The sequence below is a fragment of the Lepisma saccharinum genome, chromosome 24, assembly GCF_977018435.1.
Source record: "Lepisma saccharinum chromosome 24, izLepSacc3.1, whole genome shotgun sequence".
In the NCBI taxonomy this organism is placed as follows: Eukaryota; Metazoa; Arthropoda; class Insecta; order Zygentoma; family Lepismatidae; genus Lepisma; species Lepisma saccharinum.
Genome location: NC_139252.1, coordinates 63,312,985 through 63,339,827, shown reverse-complemented (window position 1 = coordinate 63,339,827; position 26,843 = coordinate 63,312,985). Strand labels below are relative to the sequence as shown.

Below are 26,843 nucleotides of genomic sequence, written 5' to 3'. Positions count from 1 at the left end.
TCCTATTTGATTAGTTGTAACTTGAAGTTGATTCTCCACAAAGAATAAATGAGATTCTGTGAACTTTTTAAAATAAAAATTCATTCCAGAGTATAATTAAATGACCACTCACAGTGTAACGACAACCGCGTCTACTCCGTCTTTCCTTGACCAGCCCTGAAGATGACTCCTTGAAGGAGTCGAAAGCTTGGAAGAACTCCGAAATGTTTCTTATCATGCTGTTTGTGTGTTATTTTAGTGTTTTAACACATATGTTGCCGGCACGTGACGTAAGAAGTTTTCTACAGTCACACTCTTTTAATATTATGACACTATTGTCCGTGAACGGAAAAATATTTTTGGAGCAAAACTCTGGTACTAACTTAGATTCTAATATTCATTACATTCCAAAAACAGGTAAAAGTATCAAGATTTCTTGACTCGTTCCTTAACTCTATCTTACTAAAGCAAAACTTACCATTTGGATTAAGTGTACATTTTGTAAGGACCCCCTTTTCCCGGACATAGTCGAACAGGGCTAAACCGTGGGCTGTCCCAGCTGCAACCAACCCCCATTCGGAGTTCAGGGTGAGGGCAGTGATGGCTGCAGGTGGGTGCAGCTGAAGAATGGCGGTGGCCTGGAACCCTGCAGGAAGCGAGAGGGAGCCGGTTCTTGCTGTCAGCTGATCATGGCCCTTCCACACGAAACTATCTCTGTCGGAAACTATGTTCATGGTTGTTGCCTAAGTAAAGAGAAATGGTTCCAGCTTACACAAGACAGCACATAACAGGTAACTCATGAGGAACTAGGAGCATTGTGTTAGCTTATTCATTGCATGAGACTACTTTGCAAATAATTTTCAACTTTAGGGTTCTCACAAACTCTTAATTGTATTTTTGCTAAGATTTCCCCCAGTTTTACATATTTCTCAAAAATTTTCCAGTATATTACTATTTTAAATTTAAAGAGACGCAGTGGTCTACTCACTAGGGTGTCTGACTGCCATGTGGGAGAGACGGGTTTTATTCCCGGGGTGGGTGATCCAAGGTCGGAATTTTTCCGGCCTTGTCCCTCTATAAAGCAGCTCTGGGGCTCACCCAGCCCCAAATCAATGGGTACCTGGGGGATAAAGATGGCCAGAGCATGGTACTGATCATCACCTCCAACATCTCCCTTAAAAGTGGCACGGTGCTATGCATGGGGAACTTTACCTTTAACTACAATTTTATATTAACTGGTTTTATAGTAATATTACAGATCTGATATATTTATAAATAGTGCAATATCCTGCCTTTTTTCTACAATAAAAATATAATATATATGTGATGTTTTTTACAGTAAATGTCTAAGCATGAAGTTCCTTTTAAGAAGGCAAAATCCCATTGCTAGGGAGACAAATTTATGGTAAATAAAATGTTAGATCAGCGGTATATACCAGCGGTGAAAAAAAAATTGGCACACACTTTTTCATTATGAGAGGAAACAACATACAAAAGAGCTATATTTTTATTATTCATTTTTATATACTGTATACATACACAAGTACTTAGCTGTCCAATCAAAAAGAAAACATCAACACAAAATCACTTCATTTCTAAACTGCATATGTCAAGTGATTTATTCATTGTATGTATTTAAAGGATATCCTTGCTGTCCAACAAAGAAATAATCACTACTGCACATACACAAACACATGTGAATATCACATGATGATAAACAAAATTCATTCATGACTGAACACAAATGATCCCATTGTTTCCCTTGATGTGCGGGAACAGACCAATCTTATCGCTGCTACAGCTAGCAAGTTCAATGAAACTGGAAGTTGAGTAGACATTCGGGGGAAGAAAGGAATGCAGCTTGACAGGGAGCGAAGTTTTCGAACTGAGATTACGTGCATGGGAAATCCCAATTTGCAGCATCTTCCTGATGTGATTGAAAATAAAACGTTCTTCAGCTGCAAGTGGTAGGAAACTTTAGGCAAACATTTCGTTACAAATCGACAGTTTGCGCACACAATCTCGATTGCCCGTTCTTGCATGTTTTCTACTTAATTTGATATTTCACGGTTATTTCGCGAAAAAGCATTGATTTTGTGGAAAAGCACACATTTTGCATTACTTCGCGAATAAAACTCATGCATATTTCATCATTGGGGGTGTAGTTACGTGCAGAATGTTCAAAATTGCATCTTTTTTTAAATGTTCAAAATTGCATCTTTTCTTAACATTTCGCGATTTCGCGCATCGCGAAAATTCAATGTCCCTACCCATCGCAATCACTTAGTCACATACATGAATTAAGGAGGTGATGATTGTAATCTATATTGTATGCCCAAAATGAACAGCTGTTTGTAAATAATGGCAGGGTGTGTGACGTTTTTCTGCGCGGAGTGTAATAAAAAAGCATTACGTTTAAACACCGCGTAGAAAGACCTCACATTTTTCCTCCTTTGTTGTACGCCTTGCGTCTGTGTTGTGATTCGTTGGTTGTGATAGTCGCCGCTAGGTGTCTCCACTGATCTTCGCCCAGTGCTGCATTTACGAGCGTACAAGCTCATTCAGTTCCGACCCGGCCGACTTCCTCGAAACAGCCAGTGTGGCTAGGAGGAAAAGAGTGTGAGAGAGAGCATGACGTGTGTTTAGCGTGGAACGGTGTCTCGCTGGACGAGACTTGCATACTGTCTCCATTTGCACGCAATAGTATTGGACTCTCTCTCTGTATTTCGGCCAACTACCCAAATGACTCCTTTTTCTCAATTCCGCCGTTTGGAGTTAAGAAGCGGAACAACTACATTTTTTTGTGAGGAATCTAACCTGCGAGAACTGAGTCCCGTTTGACTTGAGGACAGGTCGTTTGCTGCGTACTGCAAGGTACCCGTTGTCACTAGCATCATGGAGCAGTATACGGAATTTTGATTGAGAAGCAAGCTGACGGATGTTTCCTGATACTTCACAAGGGGAACGACGACTGGACGAGAAGGAAGCCGAATTCTATTTGATGCCCCAGTTGCAGAGTTGGATTGGTCAGATGGAACAGTTTTGAGTGGACTATTGAGGTATGTACTGTGTCAAATCCCTCTTTTGTGACATACAAAAAAAAAGTGAAGTGTGTCGGATTCATGTACCTTTACGAACCGAATCACGAGTTCGAATAATTGGAAAGAAGAAGATATAAGCGTCGAATTATTGGAATCATGCAAATTAAATTAATTACGTATTTGTTGGGCAAACGTGTTGTCGTCGCTATTTGTCGTACAAAAGGAAAAAGTAAAGGAGAGTTTCTAATTTTCTCAATATTAATTAAGCAAGGCATACACTAGCGTAATTTATTACAGCGGCTCAGGGATGACAGAATACAATTGAAGATAATGTTTGTTCGGCACAAAGAAAGATAAAGTAAAATGGGAGCACCAAAGTAAAAGAAGGGAAATTGTTGCAAAGAAGGAAAATAATGTTACTATAATGAATTGTTGAGAATCGATCTTGTTTAAAAATTTGAAGTTATTTGCATCGACTGTTTGGTTGAATACATTTTTGTTTGTGGTTGGGTCTATAACGACTTAATGTATGAAACTACAGAATACAAAAAAAATAATTGTTGGACCTTTTTGAAATAATCTTGTGGGAGTTAAAAATGGGAGCCTTGTTGATAATTGTTTGATGTACATGTTTGCTTATTGAAACGTTAATCAGTCTTCGCTGAGAGATTGACGTAATAAATTCAGACTTAAAGTCTCAAATGAACTTTACTCTATTTTTTTGAAACCTTTGCTGCAAAACAAAACAAAAAGGTTATTATTGTTGAAAGAAACGGTGAACTAATTGATTAGTATTGTTACAGATTCTGGAGACGGTCCATATACACGCACATATGTGGATATAGATACATATATCTTGAATTGTCATCTAGTGTGAATTTTCCACGATATTCTGTGAATGTATTTATTCCTTTTTTCCTTTTTTTTTTTTTTGACTTAGTGTTTTGATGGGTTCCCTATATCCGGGCATATTCACTTTGTCATTGGTTCTCATAAGAGACTGAGGTGGCAGTGATAAACGCTGACCATTAACCTCAACAAATTGCGACTTTTGTAACTGATTGGTTGTTATTTGTTTTGACGTACGTACGTTAATTGATCCCGGACCTTTTGCGAGTTTCCTTAAAATACTTTCACTACCTTTTCTTACGTACGCAACCATCACGTTACAGGTGTTACCAAAATCAGGCAGCATTTACATTATTTTGGTAGCAAGAAACATGGAATTAGTATTAGTTTATACAACAATTGGACTTGTTAAATATTTACATACTCTTCTCATATTATCCCAGTTTGTCATTAACCAAAGAAAACTATCTAATTTGAAGTTGTTCAAAATTTCTCACCACATAACTGAAACGGCCAATTCCTGATAAATCTATTATGACCTTTCTTTAGGGAGAAAAACAGTCAACAGTTAATACTTGTAAAGTTACCTTTACTTCCTTTTCTACGTCCTCAGTTTTGAAGTCTGCCACAATGATATGTCCTGCAGTTCCAGCTATGGCCAAGATTCCTGACAAGGGGCAGAGCGCAACTTTCTTCACGGCCAATCTTGGGTCATCAGAATATGGATCAAATGTTCCAACCTGTTAGGTGAAAGGGAGAGAAAGCTTTTATGCATTTCTCTTCTCAAAGACTCATCAGAAAGCCAATCGTGCAACAAATTATTATTAAATTTTCCCCATCCCTAATACAAGTGTGATCAAAAGGTCATGCTGCTCTAAATGTACAATGGACCATACTGATAAATCACATCTTCTTAGGACAATGGAAAAAGTTGGAAATAATCAAAAGAACACTCCTAGTGTTGATTTATTGGGAGGTGTCATAATGAGACATGTCTGTCTAGATTATTCTATCGTTTTCACCTTAGAGCAAGTAGCAACAAACAATACACTATTTTTCTTGCAGTTTACAGTTCTTACAAGCACAAACACAATTTTTGCTGTTACGTTTCGGGAGAACACATGTTCCCTTCCTCAGACATTTACCGGTATTTCTAGTTTGAATAATAATATAGTCTATATGTGCTTGTAAGAACCGTAAACTGCAAGAAAAATAATTCTACAATGCAAGCAATACATACACAAAAGAAGAAACAATATTCTGTTTGCAAAACCAGTAAACCACTCAGAATGTGCTTAGTGAGCACACGTCCCAATGAATCGCAACCCACCAGTGCTGCCACATGTTGAGAAAAATATGCAGTAGCAAAACAGGCATTTGAAGATCAGGTTGGGGGACTTTTTGATCATGCTGTACAAAGTATATTCTGGCTTGTAAATAGTTTAGTTATACAATGATAAGGAATGATATAGATATTGAGAACGATCATTTCCGTAACAAGGGAACCACTTACTTTTCTAAAAGGCGGCCACTCCTCCACCTCGTCCTCCCCGCCGCTTGCTTCTTGGATCTCCTCGCTCGTGAACAGGGTGGCTGAAGTGAACTTGTAGAGGGGCCGCAGTGCAATGCCGCTGGCATCCCAGAAGCGAATGGTGCCATCTTCATGCCCGGTCAGCAGCAGTTCTCTGGGACTTTCCGTGTTTGATGATGTTGAGGTGCTTTTACCACCATTTATTAGCCACTCCTAAAAATTCATCACAGAAAACAGAACATAAAACAGAGAAATATGCTCTAAAAAATTGAAAAAGTACTGGTGCTCCAAATTAAAGGATAACGACACCAACAAGGAACAAATGATAGTGTACAATCTTACGGGTCATAAAACTTATTCTCCACAACATAACTAGACAATTGCCAGGAACTGTTGTACTCTATTCTACTTAAATAGACTTGTACATGAGTCATAGGCTGAAATATATTTGAGAGCAAACATTTCAATATTCATTTTAGGAGTTTTCAAAAGGTGGAAATGCATTCTCTTACTTTGTCATGGAATGTTGTGCAAGTATTCTTAAACACCAAATTAATGGAGGTTTTCTTTTTAATTCACTGTGCTGTGAAGGAAACACATTATCATGAGAGAGAGGTTCATTTTATTACATAATTACAATAGAATTTCAAATGTCTCTCCAAATGTGCTTGATACATTCATAAGAGAGTATTAGGTTGGGACATGTTGTTATGGCTTAGGATTGACTGTGGCCACTATACACTGTAGTGGGTGGAAAAAAGACATATCTTGCAATTGGAAGCAGAGTTTTCAGTTCTACTCCAAAAAATTAGTATAAATGATCTTCAAATGAGTTAAATCATTACTTTTGTGTTTGGAAATGTATTTGAAAATACATAGGAAATCTTGCAAAAGTCTGACAATTTTAATATGATACTCATATTAACAAAAACAGAAAAAAAAAACATACATGTAGCATGAATGTCCATAAGCAAATTACTAACTTTTACTGCATAACTTACTTATAAAGTTTCGTCAGTGAAACAACTACATTCTGAGTGGATGGTGGGCCCTAAAGCTTTATAAGTACGTTGCACGGAAAAAGTTAGTAATTTGCTTCTGTGTATTCATTATACTATCATGTCTTTCATTCTCCAAAACAAAATATATGTAGGAGTTAAAAAGTAGATAAAAATTCAGAGTTTCAACTATTTTAAGCACTGTCAACTATACGAAAGACCTTCACAGGAAAGACTAAAACAAGGGCTATGAAAGCTGGAGAGGGTTGGAGTTGGTGGTTGCAAGGAACGAACTCAGGGTGGCAACTCGAGCACCATGAAAAAATTAAGTATAATTTCCGGTTTACAAGGCGAACTTTTTAAAAATTCAAGGGTACAAGCAAATGTTTTCTCTATCTCAACATTACGTATTACCGCCTCACACCACCCACACACACACATACACACACTAATATATTAACAATTAAAAGGGCCTGTGTCATTCCAATGTATCCAAAAATTCTAATTCAATTCAATTACAGAGTATATATATTTAAAATATTTAATTTAAGGTGTGGAGTTTTAATTTGGCATTTCACATACTCAGACTCGAAATACATCTTCAAACGCAAGTCACAAATGTTATGGGATATATCTACTAATCTTCGAAAAATTGTTAATTATATATCAATTTCAAACTCAAATATAACTAATCAACTTCAATATATCTTCAAGAGAATTCTGTTTTATTTTCCAGGCAGCTTTCTTTTCCTTCATCGATAAAAACAAAAGCTAGTGTGAAAAACTTGCCTAAGAGCATTTATAAATAAATATGTATAAATTCAATGGGATTTGAACTAATAAATGTTCATATTTGAGGTTTGTGCGACTTACTCACGTTATGTATATTAGAAGTACAATATAAAAAAATATATACTATGGAATACTTAAGTTTTGTGAGTATCTGCTTTGCGAAAAAACAACGTTTCGGGACCCTACTGTTCCCTTCAGGTTTTCGTCTAGGTCAGTATGATCACTTACATGGCCGCGTCAATGAAGGCAAGGACTGAGGTGGCAGGTAAGACAGGTTAAAAAGGATAAAAAGTTGACTCAATATCAAATTAAAAACCCCTTCACACTGCCTTGCTCTCTGTTACGAAGTATGCGTCGCTCTTTGTTATGAAGTATGCGTTGAACTGATATGGCTGGCTTCTCGTGGAATGATGGAAGTTGCATGGCTCTTGCCCTCTCCCACTTTTCCCCCCTCCTGTCGATCGTACTACATCATATCTATTTCAAAATCTTTAACCTCATTTCATCCTCTTTAACCTGTCTTACCTACCACCTCAATCCTTGCCTTAATTGACGCGGCCATGTAAGTGATCATACTGGCCTAGACGAAAACCTGAAGGGAACAGTAGGGTCCAAAAACGTTGTTTTTTCGCAAAATAGATACTCACAAAACGTTAAGTATTCCATAGTATATATTTTTTTATATTGTACTTCTAATACTAATAAATGTTGAAATTTTCACGTCTACGGAGAAAAATTCAAGCAGAATTCATGCAAAATTCCCGGTTGAGTAGCCACCCAGGAACTGAGTAAGGTTAAATTAGGATATACAGGTTGTTCGCTTTATATCCAACCATTTTCGATTCGGTGCTGCCACCTGGCGTATCATGCTGGAACTATGGGTCTGCTGGCGGGAGCAGTGTTGTGTCTGACCTTGTAGGTGTGTGAGTGTTGGTAGTGAATGTTATCAAATGGCACCGAAAATCAACCGGTATTGGCAGGGTTACGTAATGGCCCTTTTCAATGCTAAGTTTTCATACGTATGCATTGTGAAACAGTGTCGGGAGAATGGGTTAACACTCGGGGTGACTACTGCGAAAGCTATTGTGGCCTGTTACACACAACAGGCTCTCCTTGCGTAACATTCACCCACGAAAACCACCAGGAGAAGGGCTACAAGCAAAGTGTCACCCGTAGTGCGAAGGGGGATCCGTCGATTGGCGTGCCAAGAAAATCCCCCGACTCAACGTGATATGGCCCACAGATTTCACCTCGCACCGTCAACTGTGAACAAAACAATTCGCAAGCACCTCAGGTTGAAGTGTGTGCGGAAGGCCCGTGTACACCACCTTCTACCATGTCACATTGCCGAACGTAAGACGAACTGCAGGAAACTGTATGAAAAGTACCTAGCGGGTTGCAAATGGAAAAAAGTTGTCACAATGGATGAATCGTATGTCCATCTCACTGCTGGTGGTCACATTCGGGTGATCACATACCGTGACATTGACGGCAAGGGGCGCAGCAACTTTGTTCGTCAGTGCAGGGAAAGTTTCCCTTGTGACTTTATGGTTGTGACGGGATTCGGATATGAGGGTACGTTGATGATACGCAAGGTGGACAAAAACGTGAAGGGGAATGCCAGATACTTCCAAGACTCCATTCTGACACCTATCGATCGGAGAGACATCCTGCAATTGTATGGAATGGACACGAACCAGGTGATGATCCATATGGACAAGGCTTCGAGTCATACCGCCAGAACATCACTACGTTTTTATCAGGAAATGGCAGAGGAATTAGGAATTTGTGTCATTCCATTTGAAGACATTCCTGTGAAAAGCCCAGATGCCAGTCCAATGGATTTTTGCGCATTTGGACTGTTAAAACGATGTCTTCAACATCGCCGCCCGTGCACCCTGGATGTAGACCAGGAAAGCTTGCAGGGAGGAGTGGGACAGAATTCCCATGCGTGTCCTGCGCCGGAGCTTGCTGCAATGGAAACTGCGATGCCGGGCGATAGTCCACAATGCTGGGGGTCCAATAGAACATGATCGGTGGTGGCAGCGTGGTATCTCTTAAGGTGAGTACCCATCAAAAATGGTCGGATATAAAGCAAACAACCTTTTGTAGCATCTACAATAAATCTTAAGTATTCTTTCTCGAAACTGCTATTAGCCAAAAGTGGCAAGAGAGTAACGTAAAATAACAATCAGATTTTTCGTATAAGAAAGAAAGCTTAAATAAATTGTGTCCATTATGAAAGTACATATCAAAATTGGAATTGCAGACTCTAATAAAAGAAATGAATCACTTTACTACTCACTCGTTCTGTATATATATCCTTAGTCTGCTTCTTTCCTGCTTCAATAATATTATTCCACACTTCTTGAGAGACGTTGGACACGTGCTGGGCGCATGTGATGGCACTGGCATGGAGGGACACGAGGTACGGAGGACACAACATGCTCCAGTTTTCTGACAGAAGATCGATCACAACCAATTCCTCCTCGGCCAGCACAACAAGTGCCTCTGGATCATCATGGTCTGGAAAATATTTACAGGTTCTATTAGGCTACCATTCTAAGACCAAGATAAAATTCAAGTACAATTCCAAGTATTGAATGTGGAATTTCCAAAATTTCAAGTCTAATGATGGAATAATCCACAAAGACCTTCTTTCTTATTGTGCTAATATTTGGTACATATACGTTGGTTGGAGATGTAATAGTGGTAACACTGCTGTATATACGCCATAAAATTGAACCTGTGCTTCTCGCTTATACCACACATTAGTTTGATAACTAATCTACCTAACAGTCAATGGACTCTTCCTTCCAACAATAGGTGCATGTGCAGTGAGGAGAGGAATAGAGTAATGTTGGAGTTGGCGATCTAAAGTTGTGTAACCACAACAATGTTTTCGAAGCAGGAACAGCAGAGTTGGATAAAGATTGAATGGGTCTGCAGCCATACAGCAAGTGTCCCTAAGATCTTTGTGAGGCATGCAGAGAATCTGCATTGCCTGCAGCCTGCGTTGCTAAAGAAGAGGCAACACTTTCTGTTGAATCCTCCCATCATTTTGCAGGATGCATGTAGTACTGCCTGTGGCTGATTTGTTAGCTCGATGGGGCTGACAGGAGCTCTACCATTCCCCCCATACTCCCAGGACTTTGATTGGATCCCTAAGATGAAGGAACCACTTTGTGGCATTCATTTCCGAACTGTTCCATAGACTGCTCCATTCAAACCAACAACTGCTACAGGTACACTACAACTTCCACATCCCTGGCAGCAGGTTGTACACAATGCTGGTGACTACAATGAAGGGCTGTAAATGTTTCACAGAGGTATCTCTTTTGTATCATTTGTAAATAAATAGTGGCCACTATTAAATCTCCAACACACTTATATCAAACTCTACAATCTTCTTCACTGTTTACAGAACTCCAAAACCTGTAATAAAATATTGTTATGCTTTCTAAAATAATGTAACGTATGGAAAATAATATGTTACAGAATTGTGTAAACTCGCTTAAAAAAGCAATTTAGCTTAATTAGAACACTATTACAACTTCAGAATTATTCCTCTCTTGTACTGTAAATTGTAACCCATTTCCCGTTAAGTTGAAACTGTTACATGATAACGAAAAATAGGTTTCTTAAATGCAAAAATACACATTTCAAACTCAAACTTCATTAATGTTTTACAGCGAAGTTGACAAAATATAGTTCAGGAAAATTCCTCTCCCAGTCAAGACAAGCACAAGTAAATCTCAAAATACAATATCACTTGCATCCACGTCTGTTTCCATTTATGAGATTTGGTTACTACAAGCTGGGATTTTTCACATTTGTAAACAACATTCACACATAATTTTCGGTACCCACATAATTACAGGAATCTCCAGTGAATGGACACCTTGATTACAGATTTCTAGAAGATTTATTATTATTTTACTTTTCATATCCAAAATGCAGAATTTTCACAATTTCATGTTTATTTTGTGAATTTGAGTTGTGTGTATAAAACTATTTTTTAAGTTTTAATGCTTCAATATGCATCTTTTCAATCAAATGTAGTATTTAAATATATTACCAATGCAACTCTCGAGAAAAATGCATGCACAGTGTAAGCAAACATTGATTGATTGACTGATTTGGTTTATTTTACTTCGCTTCTCTGCCATTTTTGGCTAATTGCAAAGATGAAGATGAAGTGATGACAGGATGAAATTGATGAAGGGACATTCCCAAAGAATACCCAAGCCAAGGATGGGATTTAAACCTGGAACCCCTGTCATCATAGCACGAGCTGGTAACCACTCGGCTATGAAGGTCGACAAGTAAGCAAAGATATATATTTTGTAAATAACCACACATTTTAAGAACACTAATTTGTTTCTGTGTTTTTACTAATTTCACTTACCACCTTGCTCACTGGATGAAGAAGATATAGTGAAGAAATCTATGACCCTGGAGGTGAAATCAAACACAACGTGCTTCTCCCCTTGGAGGGCTGTGATTGTGTGTCTGTCTCCGTAGCTGGCTCGTGGCATTCCACCGCTGAACAATGTGTAGTCCCCTCCACTAGAGAGAGAGAGAAAGAGAGGCGAGGAGAGATCAGAATACAGTCTGGTACATTTATTCAAGTGGACATGGGGTTGAATATCATTGTCTATCTATATATATATATAAATGGATGTATGTGTGTGTGTATGTATGTTTGTTCCGGCATAACTCTCGCACCTGGAGCAATTTCAACCAAACTTGGTACACATATCACTTGCAAACTCGAAAGAAATACTGTGGGGTAAGACATCCCTGGCACCCCTAGGGATAGGGTGGGAAGGGGGTGACATGTAAAAATAATAATAAAACGACCGATATTAAATTCCACACAGATGGTGTTTCTTGGGTTGTCTAACATTCAGGCAGATATGAGTTTGTGTTGCGAAAACAACCGATATTAGTGCGGAATCCATAGTTTACGGGGTCGCTAAGATTAATAGTGACACTCTCAATGCCATTCAACTCCAAGACACCCCTGGCACCCCTAGGGATGGGGGTGGGAAGGAGGTGACATATAAAAAGACCGATATTAGTGTGGAATCCATAGTTTACGGGGTCGCTAAGATTAATAGTGACACTCCCAATGTCGTTCAACTCCAAGACACTCCTGGAACCCCTAGGGATGGGGGTGGGAAGGAGGTGACATATAAAAAGACCGATATTAGTGTGGAATCCATAGTTTACAGGGTCGCTAAGATGAATAGTGACTCTCCCAATGTTGTTCAACTCCAAGACACTCCTGGAACCCCTAGGGATGGGGGTGGGAAGGAGGTGACATATAAAAAGACCGATATTAGTGTGGAATCCATAGTTTACAGGGTCGCTAAGATGAATAGTGACTCTCCCAATGTTGTTCAACTCCAAGTTCATCACCTATAGGCATGGGTGTTAGAGGGGGGTGAGAAATGACCTACATAAGTGTCGAATCCATAGTTTCGGAGACGCTAAGCTAATTGGTGACATTCAGAATGAAATAAAATTACTTACATTTTACACTATAGTTAGAATTCATTATTTTTCTGTCTAATAGAAGATTGGGATAAATAAATCCCTGGGCAATGCTGGGTAATCAGCTAGTGTATTTATAATAATCTTTGTTGTTAGAAATATCTTGACAAGAGTAATTTACATAAAAGGCACAAAGAAACTTAATATGTAACTTTTGGAACATACTATTGCTCAAATAATGTCCTGAAAAGGTTTACATTGCTTTTCAAGTTTTAAATGTCACACTTAATTTTGTCACTATTGTGGCCATATGATGCAATAGGAAGCAGTGCATGTACAAATAAAAAAGCAGTGCAGTGGTTGTTTCCAACACAAAATTGGAAATTTAGTACCACTATAAAAAAATATTATTTACAGAAAGTTAAAAATTACAAGCATATAATTCTTTGTATAAGGGTCAAGCATATACAAGCCACTATTTTGAGACTATTTTCAACCCTGAGATCTCTACATTGTCTATAGGGGGGAAGCAGAAGGAGCAAAGTTAATTGAGAAGAAATAAACACCCTAAATTTTCTCTTGTTCACACACTGGTAGCGTAAAATACAAAGTGAGTGTACCTCTTGGCAGTCCTCCACAGAAGTTTCGTCACTGGCTTGCATGGGAAGGGCCCATAGGTTGTTGTTGGCTGATCTGTTGGTTTCTCCCCAATGTTGACATCCCACACTGCATAGCTGCCGTCATTGTGTGAAGATGCAAACTTTGTTCCTGATCGATGCCAGCACACACTCTCCAACTGCTGGCTGCTGATGTAAGTCTACAAAACAAAACACAAACCATAAAATTACTAACATCAATCAAGAATATAATATGAGCAACACCTTCACCACAGCCATAATTAGAAAAGAAAAAATGTGTGTACATGCAGTACAGATAATAAGTTCATGGGTTCTGCCGGCTGCATAGTGTCGCTGTGGTGCACTACAGCAGATAGGTTGCACCGCAGGATGGTGTCGTGTCGGTTCTTCTTGTCCCAGGAAAAAGCAGTTGAATGCAAGCGAGGGAACTCGAGAATTTCACAGTTTGAGTAATGGGCAAATGTCAAGTTCTGCCAAAAATTAGGCAAATCTGCTAGTGAAATGTTTCCAATAATGAAGCAAGTGTACGGCAACGATGCCTTGGGCCGCAGTGCTGTGTTTAAGTTAGCACCAACACTTTGCCCAGGGGAGAGAGAGTTTAGAGGATGATGAGCGCACTGGTCGGTCATGAACGAGTTAAACCGAATGCAACATCGAAGAAATTGCAACGTTGGTGCATGCCAATTGCACCCAAACGGTAGACAATCTAACAGCAACCATAGGGATTAGCCATAGTATGTGCCACAAAATTGTGTCTGGTAACCTGAACATGTTGTGTGTTACCCAGCACAGTGTGCCACGCATTATACCAATGTTGGCAGATGTCCATAGTGGCCAATGGCAACTATTTTGAGGGACGATTTGGATCTGTGAAAGTGTATACCATGTTGATTGGCTGCCTACACGAGATGACAGTTCACGAATATATTGACTGTGGTAGTATATATATACTTAGGAAATTGACCATATATATACCTAGTCTTACCATAAATACTGTCACAAAGTTTTAAGTAAATTGATACAAAATGCTGAGAGATATTTCAATATCCTAATAACATTACTGAAATGGATGCATGACAAATCAAAATCACAAATCAATATTCAAAATGGCCACCCTTAGCACGCACACATTCCGTAAGTCTTTGTTGCCACGCATCAATAGAATTATGCAACACATCAACTGGAAAATCAGCAACTGCCTTCAGAAGAGACCGAGCGTTTTAAACTTTCAATATTGGGATGTCTCTTCTTCCAAGCCATCTCCTGAAGCTTGGACCACAATTTGTAGTCCAAAGGGTTTAGGTCCGGACTTGCAGAAGGCCAATCTGAAGTGGAAATGAAGTCTGGAACATTTGCAATGAGGGCACGCTCCATTTCTGTGAAAAGGGGTCAAAACATCAGCCAAAGTGTACCAGCAGACAGTGCTTGAGAGACTAGTCAAGAATGTCAACAACACTCTCTTCCATGGTCAGAACTGGAGATTCCAGCAGGATTCAGCCCCAACATATGGGGCCCGAACAACACAGCAGTGGCTGGAGGCAAATGTACCAGACTTCATTTCCACTTCGGATTGGCCTTCTGCAAGTCCGGACCTAAACCCTTTGGACTACAAATTGTGGTCCAAGCTTCAGGAGATGGCTTGGAAGAAGAGACATTCCAATATTGAAAGTTTAAAGCGATCTCTTTTGAAGGCAGTTGCTCATTTTCCAGTCGATGTGTTGCGTAATTCAATTGATGCGTGGCCACCAAGACTAACGGAATGTGTGCGTGCTAAGGGTGGCCATTTTGAATATTGATTTGTGATTTTGATTTGTCATGCATCCATTTCAGTAATGCTATTAGGATATTAAAATATCTCTCAGCATTTTGTATCAATTTACTTAAAACTTTGTGACAGTATTTATGGTAAGACTAGGTATATGAAGTATGAAATTGGCCGCGGTGGCTCAGTCGGTAACGCGTCTGACTGCCATGCTCAAGGTCCCGGGTTCGATCCTCGGCCGGTTCAAATCCGGGAACTTTTCTAAGGTTGGAAGCGGCCCCGGCGCCCACCCAGCGTCGAATAACATGGGTACCTGGGGGAAGCCCTGGGGGGTAAAGGCGGTCAGGGGCGTGATGCTGATCACATCACCCCCACTCACGACCGGATCAAGAAAGTGTGGGGCGTTACCCCCACACCCCCTATACGCCTTCATGGCGTGGTGCTATGCACAGGGGAGCACTTTACTTTTTTACTTTTATATGAAGTATGAACTCACCTTTTCTGCACCTGGAGTTTTCTTGTTCCACAGAACCATAAGGCCTCTGTTGTATCCTATTAATATTTTGTCAGGGTTACCCGGCTGCTCTGCAATGGCTTCAACAGCCCCTGGATTCACTTTGTAGTCCTCTGGCACACTGCAATTGCAAGCACACAAGGTGTTACCAAAATCACAATATGGAAATATACAGTGTGTTTGAAAAAGAATGACCGATATTAAATAATTATATTTAATAATGAAAATGTTGTACAGGTACCCAACAAATTACACAGTATTAAGTAAATCCTGGAGTTTCACTCACCGTATTACAAATGCTATATGTGCCCTCCACCTGCTGCATGGATAACATCAACACGAGAGCTGAATTTGTTTCAAACACATCACTCCGTCTGTGTGTCATCTTCCACAGAATTTGCAGCTGTGATTCTGTCCTTGAGCTCACCCAAGTCATGGGTAATGGTGGAACAAAAACACATTGTTTTATCAATCCCCACAAGAAAAAGTCACAGGTGTAATATATTGCTGAATTGGAGAACACAAAATGTCTTCTGTTGCATAGACGCCATCTTGTGAACGACTAAGGTTAGCATCTATTTTGGAGCTCCTAGTGGTATCTAGTCATTTAAAACTCTAGGCCACAGTGGTTCAAGTAATACAAGTTTCATTCACTGTGATTGCACAGACATAAGGTATTTATACACTACAGGTGCTGACCAAGGCAGTTTATTAAAAATCAAAAGCACTTAACACGTAACATTTCTGCCCTATATCAGGGTCTTCCTCAGACGAAGAGCTAAACTAAAGCTTCGTCTGAGGAAGACCTGATATAGGATAGAAACATTACATGTTAAGTGTTTTTAATTTTTAATGCACAGCACCTTTAGTGTATTTAATATGGAAACAAGGCTTAATTGTGTTACCATAAGGTTTATAATCAGGTCATTCTTTTATAAACACACTGTTTTAAGACAAACCTGAACTTGCATGTACAAAAAAAAAAAACCTCTTCATTGCTTTTAGATTGAGTGCATGAATGCATAGCTTAATTTTGATGGGACTACAGAATGTAATGTTTATTTCAGGTAATATGTGCATATCGTTAGCACAGTTTGTCATACACAAGAGTATATGTCTCACAATGGCTGGAACTGAGGAGAATTACATCTAAGAACTTGGAAGTAAAATACAGTACTTACTTTTGCATTACAACGTCCTGGTAGATTATTGTCTCACACATTTTTAAAGTCTTCAAATTCAGCAGATATATGTTGCCTCCCTCTGTCCCCAGGAGCAAATGCTCCCCCGATGACTCTAAGCAACATTCAGAGATTTTCTTCAGCCTACAAAATAAAAATAAACATGAGACATTTTCTTTTAGCAACAGAGAATATGCAGCAACGTCAACATGTAAATGGGCCTTATGTATAGTTTGCATTTTATGTTGTAAAAAACATTGAGCATGTTTTGTCACTGGCATAGCCAGAAAATGCAATAAAAAGTTAAAACCAGATGTATTAGCCAAAAACATTAAATTTATTTTGTGCTAATTCTTTGACAAAAGATAAAAACTCATTGGATTGATTGATTGATCGAGTTGCTGTATTAGTACAGCTACTCAGGACTGGACCTACAGTTTAAAGTGGGATCCGAACCACTATGTGCCTCCACCAGGAACTCTTGATTACAAGGCCACGACACTACCACTGTGTCATAGGGGAGGCCCAAAACTCATTGGAGTACATCTGAAACACTATCTACACATTAAGACAATTTAGCATCACCATTCTCTTTCTATTTAGATTGACTGAAGTGGGACGAACAAGAGAGAAGGGTAAGAGTGTGTAAAGGATAAGATGATAAAAGAGAAATATAAATGGTAACACTGTTAAGCCTGTTAATGTTTAACATTACCATAAACAGACATTTTGCCTCAGTCAGCATTTTAATGTTTTAGAAATATCAAGAAATATTGCGAACAAAAGTGCCAAGAGATGAACCCAAAGGAGTAGAAACAGAATGGATAAGATTTAAAACAGAATTAGTGGAGGCAGCCGAAAAGGTGCTGGAAGGTCAAGCAAGAAAAGAAAAGAAGAAAGAAACACCGTGATGGAATGAAAGAACTAGAGAGGCAGTGGAAAACAAAAATGATGCACTTAGAAAATGTTTTTTTTTTTTAAAAAAAAGTTAAATCACAAAATGCACGAAAAGAGTATGTGGAAAAGAAGAAAGAGGCAAGAACAGTAGTAAAGGACGAAAGTAGAAAGTGGATGGAAGAATGGGCCAAAGTGCTGGACGAAGATGTAGATGGGAACAGGAAAGTATTGTATGGATTAGTGAGAGAAAGGAGACAGCTGTAAGCTAAGGGTTGAAAGGGGACACAAGGTAGAAGAGGATGAAGAAATAAGGTGAATGTGGAGAAATCAATGAGAAATTGCTGAATGTGAAAAAGGGAAATAAAGATGAAGAAGTGAAGAAAAAAAGAAAAGAGGGAGGAAAAAGTTAATGTCATATGGAAACAAGTGGAGGAAGCTCTGAAGAGAATGAAAAGGGGTAGAGAGCACGTGGAGTAGATGAAGTGCCGGTGGAAATAATATTAGGAGCTGGAGTGAATGGTGTGAAGTGTGTTGAAAACAGTGTGGCAAGAGAGAGAAGTGCCAAGAGACTGGACAAAGGGACTAACAGTTCCCATATTCAAGAAAGGTGACAGAAAGGAATGTAAAAACTACAGAGGAATAACACTTATGTGCCACTCAGCATATGAGAAAATATTAGAGAAAAGAACAAGGGAAGTAACAGAGCTCAACATGAGAGAGGAACACTATGGATTTAGAAGAGGCAGATCAACAGTAGATCTGATAATCAACATAAGGCAAATGCAGGAAAGGCACTACGAGTATGGAAATGATTTGATTATGGAATTCCTAGATATAGAAAAGGCATACGATAGCATGGACAGAACAAAGATTTGGAAGGCTCCAAGAGAGAAAGGAGTCGAGGAAGAGATAGCATGTAGAGTGCAGAGCACATATGAAGCCAACCAGAGCTGTGTGAAGACACCAGTAGAAAGAACAGAGTGGTTCAGTATAAGTAATGGACTAAAACAGGGAAGTGCTCCTTCCCCACTGCTCTTCATAATTACACTGGATGCAATTAACAAAGAGGTGGGAAAGAAGAAGTACAGAGACAGCTTGGAATGAGGAAATCTGAAGAGCAGGAATGAAATTCAGTGCAGAAAAGAGCGAGGTGTTAACAACAAGAAACAGAGCTAGAAATGAAACAAGAATAAAGATGGAAACTGAAGAGTTGAGGATAGTGGAGAGCTTCAAATATCTAGGAAGCATAATTGAGAGAAGTGGAAGAATAGATGAGGAGGTAAACAGAAGAGGACAAATGGGTGGTGGACTATATCAAGTGTTCAAAGATTAATATGGAACAGGGATGTACCTATGAAATGCAAGAAGGTAATAAATATATAACACATACTATGTGCCAATAATTACATACATAGCAGAGACTTGGATGATGGCAGAGAGAGATAAAAGAAAGATGCAGGCAGTGGAGATGACATTTTTAAGGAGTATATTGGGGATAGAATAAGGAGTGAGGGTGGTGAAGCTTCAGGACAGGACAGATCAGGCACAGATGAGATGGTTCGTACACATGAAGACGATGGATACAGAAAGACTACCAGTAAGAGCTTACCATGTACAAGGAGTGGGAATAAGGCCAAGGGAGAGACCAAGATGTCTGTGGAAAGAGCAGATAGTGGAGAGTGTTAGGAGAAGATGACAAGATTGGAACACCATGGAAAGAGAGGAGTGGTGGAAGAACAGGAAAAAAATGGAGAGGCTTGACTTCTATGCCGACCCAGCCAAAGACAGGAAATGGCGAAGGATGATGATGAAGTAGATGAAAGAAGCAAATGACAAAAAAAGAAACAACAAAGTCCTGGCCATAACTCGAACAAAGAACCTTTGGCAGTAAGATCATGGGTACAGCAATGCTCTCCTCTTTTACAGAAAAAGTTCTCACTGGAAGTTTCAAAGCTTGACAATAATTCCTAGTAGTATCACTTAGTTCCAATGAGTTCATTCTTCATTTATAATCCATGAAATTTCACTTACTTTCCTTCCAAGGCATGGGATTTCACCTCCTCCAGGATGCTGGAGCCATCCTTCTCATTTATCTCCCACAGATGCAGTGAATTATCATCACACAAGGATACAAGGCGACCCTGTTAACACAATGTAAAGTAAAACTTCCCTTTTTTGTTTGTAAAAATGAAAAACAATACATGTAAATATTTACTCAATAAACAAGCCACGTACTTAACCCAGCTTAACTGATTGGGGGGGGGGGGTGTTAGGCCCACCACCTCTAGTTTTACAATTTTTCATAGACTGCCTTGGTCAGCTTATGTAGTGTTTTTTATTTGATATCTTTTATTAATGATGGTAATTGTTGTAATTGTTATAATTAATAAATAACTACTCTTATATAAACATAAAACATAACAAAAGGAAGCAGTGATTTGATAACAAAATGGATTCTTGAATTTTAGTGATGAAAAAAGGGAGGGCATGTAACCCCCCCCCCTCCATTAGGTAAGTAACTTTCTTGTACAGAATGGGTAAGCTAGGGTTGTTATATCAACTGAGGTTTGGAAATTTATGCCATCCATAATGCTATGCAATTGTAGCTAATAATTCTAGTTAGTAAACACAAACATTTTATTGACACCTTATTGTTCAAACAACTTACATTATCAAAACTACAGTATATAAATTAACCCAATTCCTATTAGTAAAAGTCTTCCCTTAAATATGCCAAATTTAGCAATCAGTAGGGAATCGCGAAATGTTGAAAGAAGATGCAATTCTGAACATTCTGCACGTAACTACAACCCGAATGATGAAATATGCATGAGTTTCTTTTCGCGAAGTAATGCGAAATGTGTGCTTTTCCACGAAATGAACGCTTTTTCGCGAAATAACCATGAAATATCATCAAATTAAGTAGAAACCATGCAGAATCCGGCAATCCAGGTTGTGCGCGCAAACTGTCGATTTGTAACAAAACGTTTGCCTAAAGTTTCCTACCACTTGCAGCTGAAGAACGTTTTATCTTCGATCACATCAGGAAGACATTGCAAATTGGGATTTCCCATACACATAATCTCAGTTCGAAAACTTCGCTCCCTGTCAAGCTGCATTACTTTCTTCCCCCAAATATGCAATTTAGAAATGAAGTGATTTTGTGTTGATGTTTTCTTTTTGGTTGGGCAGCTAAGTACTTATGTATGTGTACCGTATATAAAAATGAAGTAGTTTATTAATTTATAGCTCTCTCTTATGTTGTTTCCTCTCATGATGAAAAAGTGTGTGCCATTTTTTTTTCACCGCTGGTATATACCGCTGAACTAACATTTTATTTACCGCTCTCCTCAGTTTTTATTTACCATAAATTTGTCTCCCTAGCAATCAGTTATTGGCCGACTTGACGATGGATGGTGTGAACTTAATCCCACGGGCATATTGGAAAAGGTGGGGGAAGCATGACATCAGAAATTATGGCAGTTTTCAATTAAATGTAGCAACCTTGGTTGGTTTGTGAATGATAAATAAATTAAAGGAGTTCCCATTGCTGAAGGGAAGTCTTTAATTCACCGCTACTCCATATGCACATTTGCTCTCATAAATTTCACATGCAGCCTAAACTCCGTACCAGCTAACTGTAGACCAGGCGAACGAGAACAAGTCTCTGCGCAAGTAGTGACGCAAGATGGCTCCACCAATGAACAGTGAGAGAAACGGGATTGTGTAATGGGCGACAGGAGTTACCTGATTTCCTGTAAGCGTTGCAAACTTTTGAAAAGTATAATACTGAACGCACATGGTTTCCTGTAAGCGTTGCAAACTTTTGAAAAGGATAATACTGAACGCACATGGTAAATGGACCATATTTTTATCTCCAGGTCCTTGCGATTGGTTTAAGAATTTCTTGGGGAAACATTAGGGATAAAACTGCAAGAACAAATTTTGACAAGCCGTGCATTTAGCGTACGGACTAAGGTCTGGACCATACGGTTGGCAACACTGCACATTCACCACTCGATTTTCATCCTCCTCCTTTGCCGATATGCGTGGCCCTGCTCTACATACTGACCACAACTGAACACTTACTAGAGACTAGATTTATTCATTTCACTTCCATACCTCTAGCAATAGTTGTTCCACAATTTTTAACAATTATTTGTTACAAAATAATGTCTTTGGTAACTTGTCATATCAATGTGAATACGGGAGAAGGTTATTGTACAAGCATTATCAAAATATAATCACAATTATACGTACAATAGGTGATGTTAATTACTTAGCATAATTCTTCTTAGTTGAAAATAATACACGTAATAATTATTTATTGTAGCTTATGTAATTTAATTTCTAAATGTTACTCCAGATTTGAAGCAAACACCTTCATTGGGAGTACTTTACCTCATTATACAGGGTGAGTCAAAAGTCTGGTTACATAGGAAGTTTTCCTTGTCTCGTATCTTGTTTTCTCTGGTTGAATGTCTAATTTCCTTGTGCCGTGGTCCCTTTGAGTGGTCACCAGGGTATCCAGACCTGACACCAATGGATTTTGTCCTTTGGGGTCATTTAAAGTTGCTCGTTTACTCAGTTAAGATTCAGAACATCCAGCATCTGAAGGAACGCATTGTGCAATAATGTGCAGACATGATAATGCTGGACGTTCTGCAAAAGATTCTGGAAACATCACGTGAACAAATGCATATGTTCAAGGTGCAAACATTGAAGATATACTATAAATCCCTATGTAACCTGACTTTTGACTAACCCTGTATTAATATTGCATATTGTCAACATGGATAACACAATAAAATTTAATGAAAGTTTGTATGTCATCATTTAACGTTCATCCTGCTACTTCTGAAATATTGCCAAAAGAACATACTGATTGCTAAATATAATTTGCACTTTTTAAATTAATTTTAATTTTTTTCATCATGTCCTATGTGCTCCAAACAAACACCTGCTTACCTCATTGGGAAGAAATATAAGCTTTGTTACTGGCGACTCCAAATTTTTGTGTTGTCCATAGAATTCTACCCCTGGCTTTCCAAATCTACTCTGCATTAAGGAAAATACAAAACTACTGAAAGTCACAAAAAAAGGTATTAAGAATCACACTCTGTACAACATGTTTTGTTACTTTCAAAGTGGAGAGCAAGATTTTCACCAGGTCCTCAAGGTTAGTAGAAATGCACACAAGAACAAATGTGACGAAACACATTGGCCCAAAGTAGTGTTGTTTCAAAACTGTTACATAAATCCGCGAAAGTAACACAAGTGGAAATCATGTGGTATGCTGTATAGCAGTGCTTCCCTAAAGTTTTGAGCCACAGAGAATTGTGCGAGTAGTCTTGTTTTCAATCTCTTTATCAAATATTTGAAGATGCTGTGCTGTAAATCAAGATGAAAATTGTACAGATGCCAATAACGTAAAATTTGCAGATGCAGATATAGTTGTAAAATGGTCTAAAATAAAATTGCAAGCATGTTTTGATTTTGGTGTTATTTAAGTCCACTTTATGCACAGCAAGGCTAATCGGGACTAGACCTACAGTTTAAAGTGGTATCCGAACTACTATGAGCCTCCACCGGGTATCAAACCCAGGACCCCTTGATTACAAGGCGACGACGTTGCAAGCATGTAATGTAGAACTAAATTGTAAGATAAATTTATGTATCTGCAAAACAAAATGTCAATTACATTATAATTTAGTAAATATTATAATAATTATTCAAATGGGCAGGAAATAAATATTTGAATATCAGTTTCTAAATAGTACGTTTTTAAATCGAGAAATGTTAATCTAAAGAGTGTCAACAGAAAGACATATCCAATACTTTGAAAATCACATGCAATGTTTAGCTCTAGGAGAACTGCGTCCCATTCAAGCTGTCAATAACTAAAAATTAGGCACTGTTTGCTGTGCCATGAAAAGAATCACAACTGTAATTTTTGAACTAATTGGTAGGTTAAAAAAAATGTTCAGCTACCCCTGCACATTGCAACTTGCCATGGAGACATATGGAAGGGAAAGAGGAGAGGAACGTCAAGGTAGGGCCCAACGCATTAAAAATCTTGGAGTTTGCTTTTGTAGAGATGATGTGATCAGCACCAATGCTCCAACTGCCCCTTCCCACAGGTACCAATTCATTAAAGGCTGCGTAAACTCCAAGCAGGAATACTGCTGGAAAAATCACCCACCCTAGGAATCAACCCCAGATATCTCACATGACAGTCAGATGCCCTACAGATTGAACCACCGCAACTCTAGTAGGGTACATAAAAACACACTCATGCACATGTTTACTTGCATACACATCCCGAAGATATTTCCAGAAAAAAAGTTTGTATACAAGCTTCCCTTACATGCATATGTTAATCGAGAGACACTGTTATTGTCTTAATGGAATCTGGAACATTGGAATATGGGTTCAATGAACCCTGCTGACATGTCATTCAAAAAGCGATAAATTGCAGGAGTTGGCAATGCTGATGCATATTTTAGTCTGCTACTTTAGGCTAATCTCGACGATGGATGTGGATGATGATTTGATGCCACTGGTGGCACCTTTTCTTAGAAAACACCCACTGCTCAATCAAAACCCTACAGCCAGTGGTAGAAAAAGCTTAAACAGCCCCTTTTTCTCAGGAACCAGTTTCTTTTTAGGGGAGGGGGCAAACGATCTAATAAAGCCGTAAATGCAACTAAGATAAACCCCTAAACCTTTAAAACATTTAATTTATTAATTAATAATTCTTGGCTATCTCTACCTTAATGCTGCAAATTTCAAATTCGGCTAACAAAATTGCAAAAAAATTATAATGGCATGTTTATTAGTCTGATTTAATGGTACACGTGATACAGAAAACACACACTGTACTAGTTATTAAAAAAAAAGATAGTGGAAATTCCATGAGCGAACTCGAAATATTAAATATATATATTTTTTAGAACCGAATTTGAAAATTCAGGCTCCCTGTATTTTCTACCTCTGCCTATAACGCGGGTGAAACCACACTTTACGTGTACTCGCCACCAAAGACTATCTGTGAGGAACATGCATAGGTCTTTGGTATTAATGAAGACAGGTGCTTTCGAACCACCCTGTACCTGAGCAGTTTCTATCTGGAAGCCCGAATCATCTGATGCCAACAATGGCAACGCCTATCCCATCCACCAGGACCAACCGCGAGGAATGTAGTGCCCCCACCCTCCCCCCAAAAGTTGCTATAAATAAAATTCTATAACTTACGGAACGCGATAGCATATTCCTGTGGTAGCTCGTTACTTGAAAAGCTTCTGTGTCGACCACGTAAAGCTTCCCTACCTTCCGAGAAGCCCTATTCCACGCTATTCCATAATAGGATTTTCCTTCCTTCCCATAGGAGGGGTATAATATTTCAAACGAGAAAGGAGAACGCTATTTCGGCCACGGTGATAAATCCATTGTGGCGAGGCTGGCTGGGTAATCCCATCTTCTAACCCGATTCCCGGATTTTTCCGCGACAAAAACTCCTTTTCGGCCTTCACACTGGCGAGAGAATGGCGGTAAGGGGTCACCAAAAACCAACCCCCTCGATTTACCCGGAACTGTCCCGATCTTCACCCAAACCCTTTCCGGGAAGCCTCGAGTGTCGGTTTTCTCCTCGAAATGGCTTTTGACTACTTACAACGCCACCTTTAAATGCGCGAGTGAATGATGCACACTAAAGGGGAAATATTTGTTTCCCAGGCTGCTAACCCCTAAGGATGTCTGCAGGATTCTTCACAGGGAGCGCCAAAAAACATCCATTTCAAATTATCCTATATCCGTTTCGGATGCAACGGATAATCCGGATAGAACACATTTGATGAAGGATTTGTGGATAAACGATAAAACTGTCCGGATAATGAATGCACACATTCGGATATCCGGGGGGGGGGGGGGAATATCGGGATTTAGAAATCCCTACCGTAAGCATCACAGTAGGAATTTCAAACTTCGATTTTAATACAGGGTGGCGCAGAGAAACAGCAAAATTTGAATGTGGAATTGGCAACACTGTAGCGCCGGCATTTGTTCGGGACCGATGCGACATCATTGAGGAGGGTTTGCCATTTATTTATTTACTCAGAGTTTCAGATACAGTCTTATTTGGCCATTTTACACTGAAACAACATAAAGTAGAAACAAAAAATAACAAAAGATAAAAACAATAATAACAAGGTGTAATGATGCAGCATTGGAATGGTTCGGAACGTGCTTTCGCTGTGAAAGCTTTTTATAAGAACGGCGATAGTGTGACTGCAGCGCAAAGGGTATTTCCGCAGCATTACCAGCTAGCTCGTGTCCCATCGGCTCGTGCATTATTTCGAAGAAACCGGTTCAGCGTTGAAGAAGAAGCCCCCAGGTAGAGTTGGAACAGTATGTATACTAGAGAATATTGAAGCAGTTCGAGCTGCCATTCAGAGGAGCCCTTGCCGCTCCGTACGACAACATGCATCAGCCCTACAGTATAGTCGATGAAGCGTACAAAGAATACTGCATGAAATGAAGTTCCACCCCTATAAGTTACAGACTGTACAGCAATTACATCCTGAAGACCCTGTGTTGCGAATTGCCAATTTCCTTAACAATTTGTGGATGTCTGACGAAGCCCATTTCCACCTTAGCGGCTATGTTAAACAGAATTTCCGTTACTGGTCACAGGAAAATCCTTGTCAGCTTCACGAGCGTCCATTACATAACACCAAGGTACATACAGTATGGTGTGCAGTGTCAAGTCATGGTTTTTTCGGCCCTTATTTTTTTTGAAAGTGAGGAAGGCATTGCAACAACGGTGACATCAGATCGATAAATTGCTATGCTTGAAATATTCTTTGCACCGAAGTTGCACGACGCACATCTTCACACCGACAACATGTGGTTTCAGCAGGACGGAACCACGTCACATACTGGTCACAGGAAAATCCTTGTCAGCTTCACGAGCGTCCATTACATAACACCAAGGTACATACAGTATGGTGTGCAGTGTCAAGTCATGGTTTTTTCGGCCCTTATTTTTTTTGAAAGTGAGGAAGGCATTGCAACAACGGTGACATCAGATCGATAAATTGCTATGCTTGAAATATTCTTTGCACCGAAGTTGCACGACGCACATCTTCACACCGACAACATGTG

At 39.2% G+C, this 26,843-nt stretch overlaps 1 protein-coding gene across 3 annotated transcripts in view; it reads right to left on the bottom strand.

The window, feature by feature from the left end:
• The window catches only part of l(2)gl (LLGL domain-containing protein l(2)gl), a 125,024-nt gene that overhangs the window by 43,274 nt on the left and 54,907 nt on the right, over positions 1-26,843 (bottom strand). For all 3 annotated transcript variants that reach the window (XM_083110735.1, XM_083110736.1, XM_083110737.1), the window contains exons 4-13: positions 22,650-22,734; positions 19,713-19,822; positions 16,785-16,928; positions 15,586-15,724; positions 13,310-13,506; positions 11,599-11,759; positions 9,496-9,716; positions 5,383-5,613; positions 4,457-4,609; positions 458-722 (exon numbers count right to left, since the gene is read on the bottom strand). In XM_083110735.1, the coding sequence (XP_082966861.1) occupies positions 458-722; positions 4,457-4,609; positions 5,383-5,613; positions 9,496-9,716; positions 11,599-11,759; positions 13,310-13,506; positions 15,586-15,724; positions 16,785-16,928; positions 19,713-19,822; positions 22,650-22,734 (1,706 nt within the window). The remainder of the gene's footprint in view (positions 1-457; positions 723-4,456; positions 4,610-5,382; positions 5,614-9,495; positions 9,717-11,598; positions 11,760-13,309; positions 13,507-15,585; positions 15,725-16,784; positions 16,929-19,712; positions 19,823-22,649; positions 22,735-26,843) is intronic.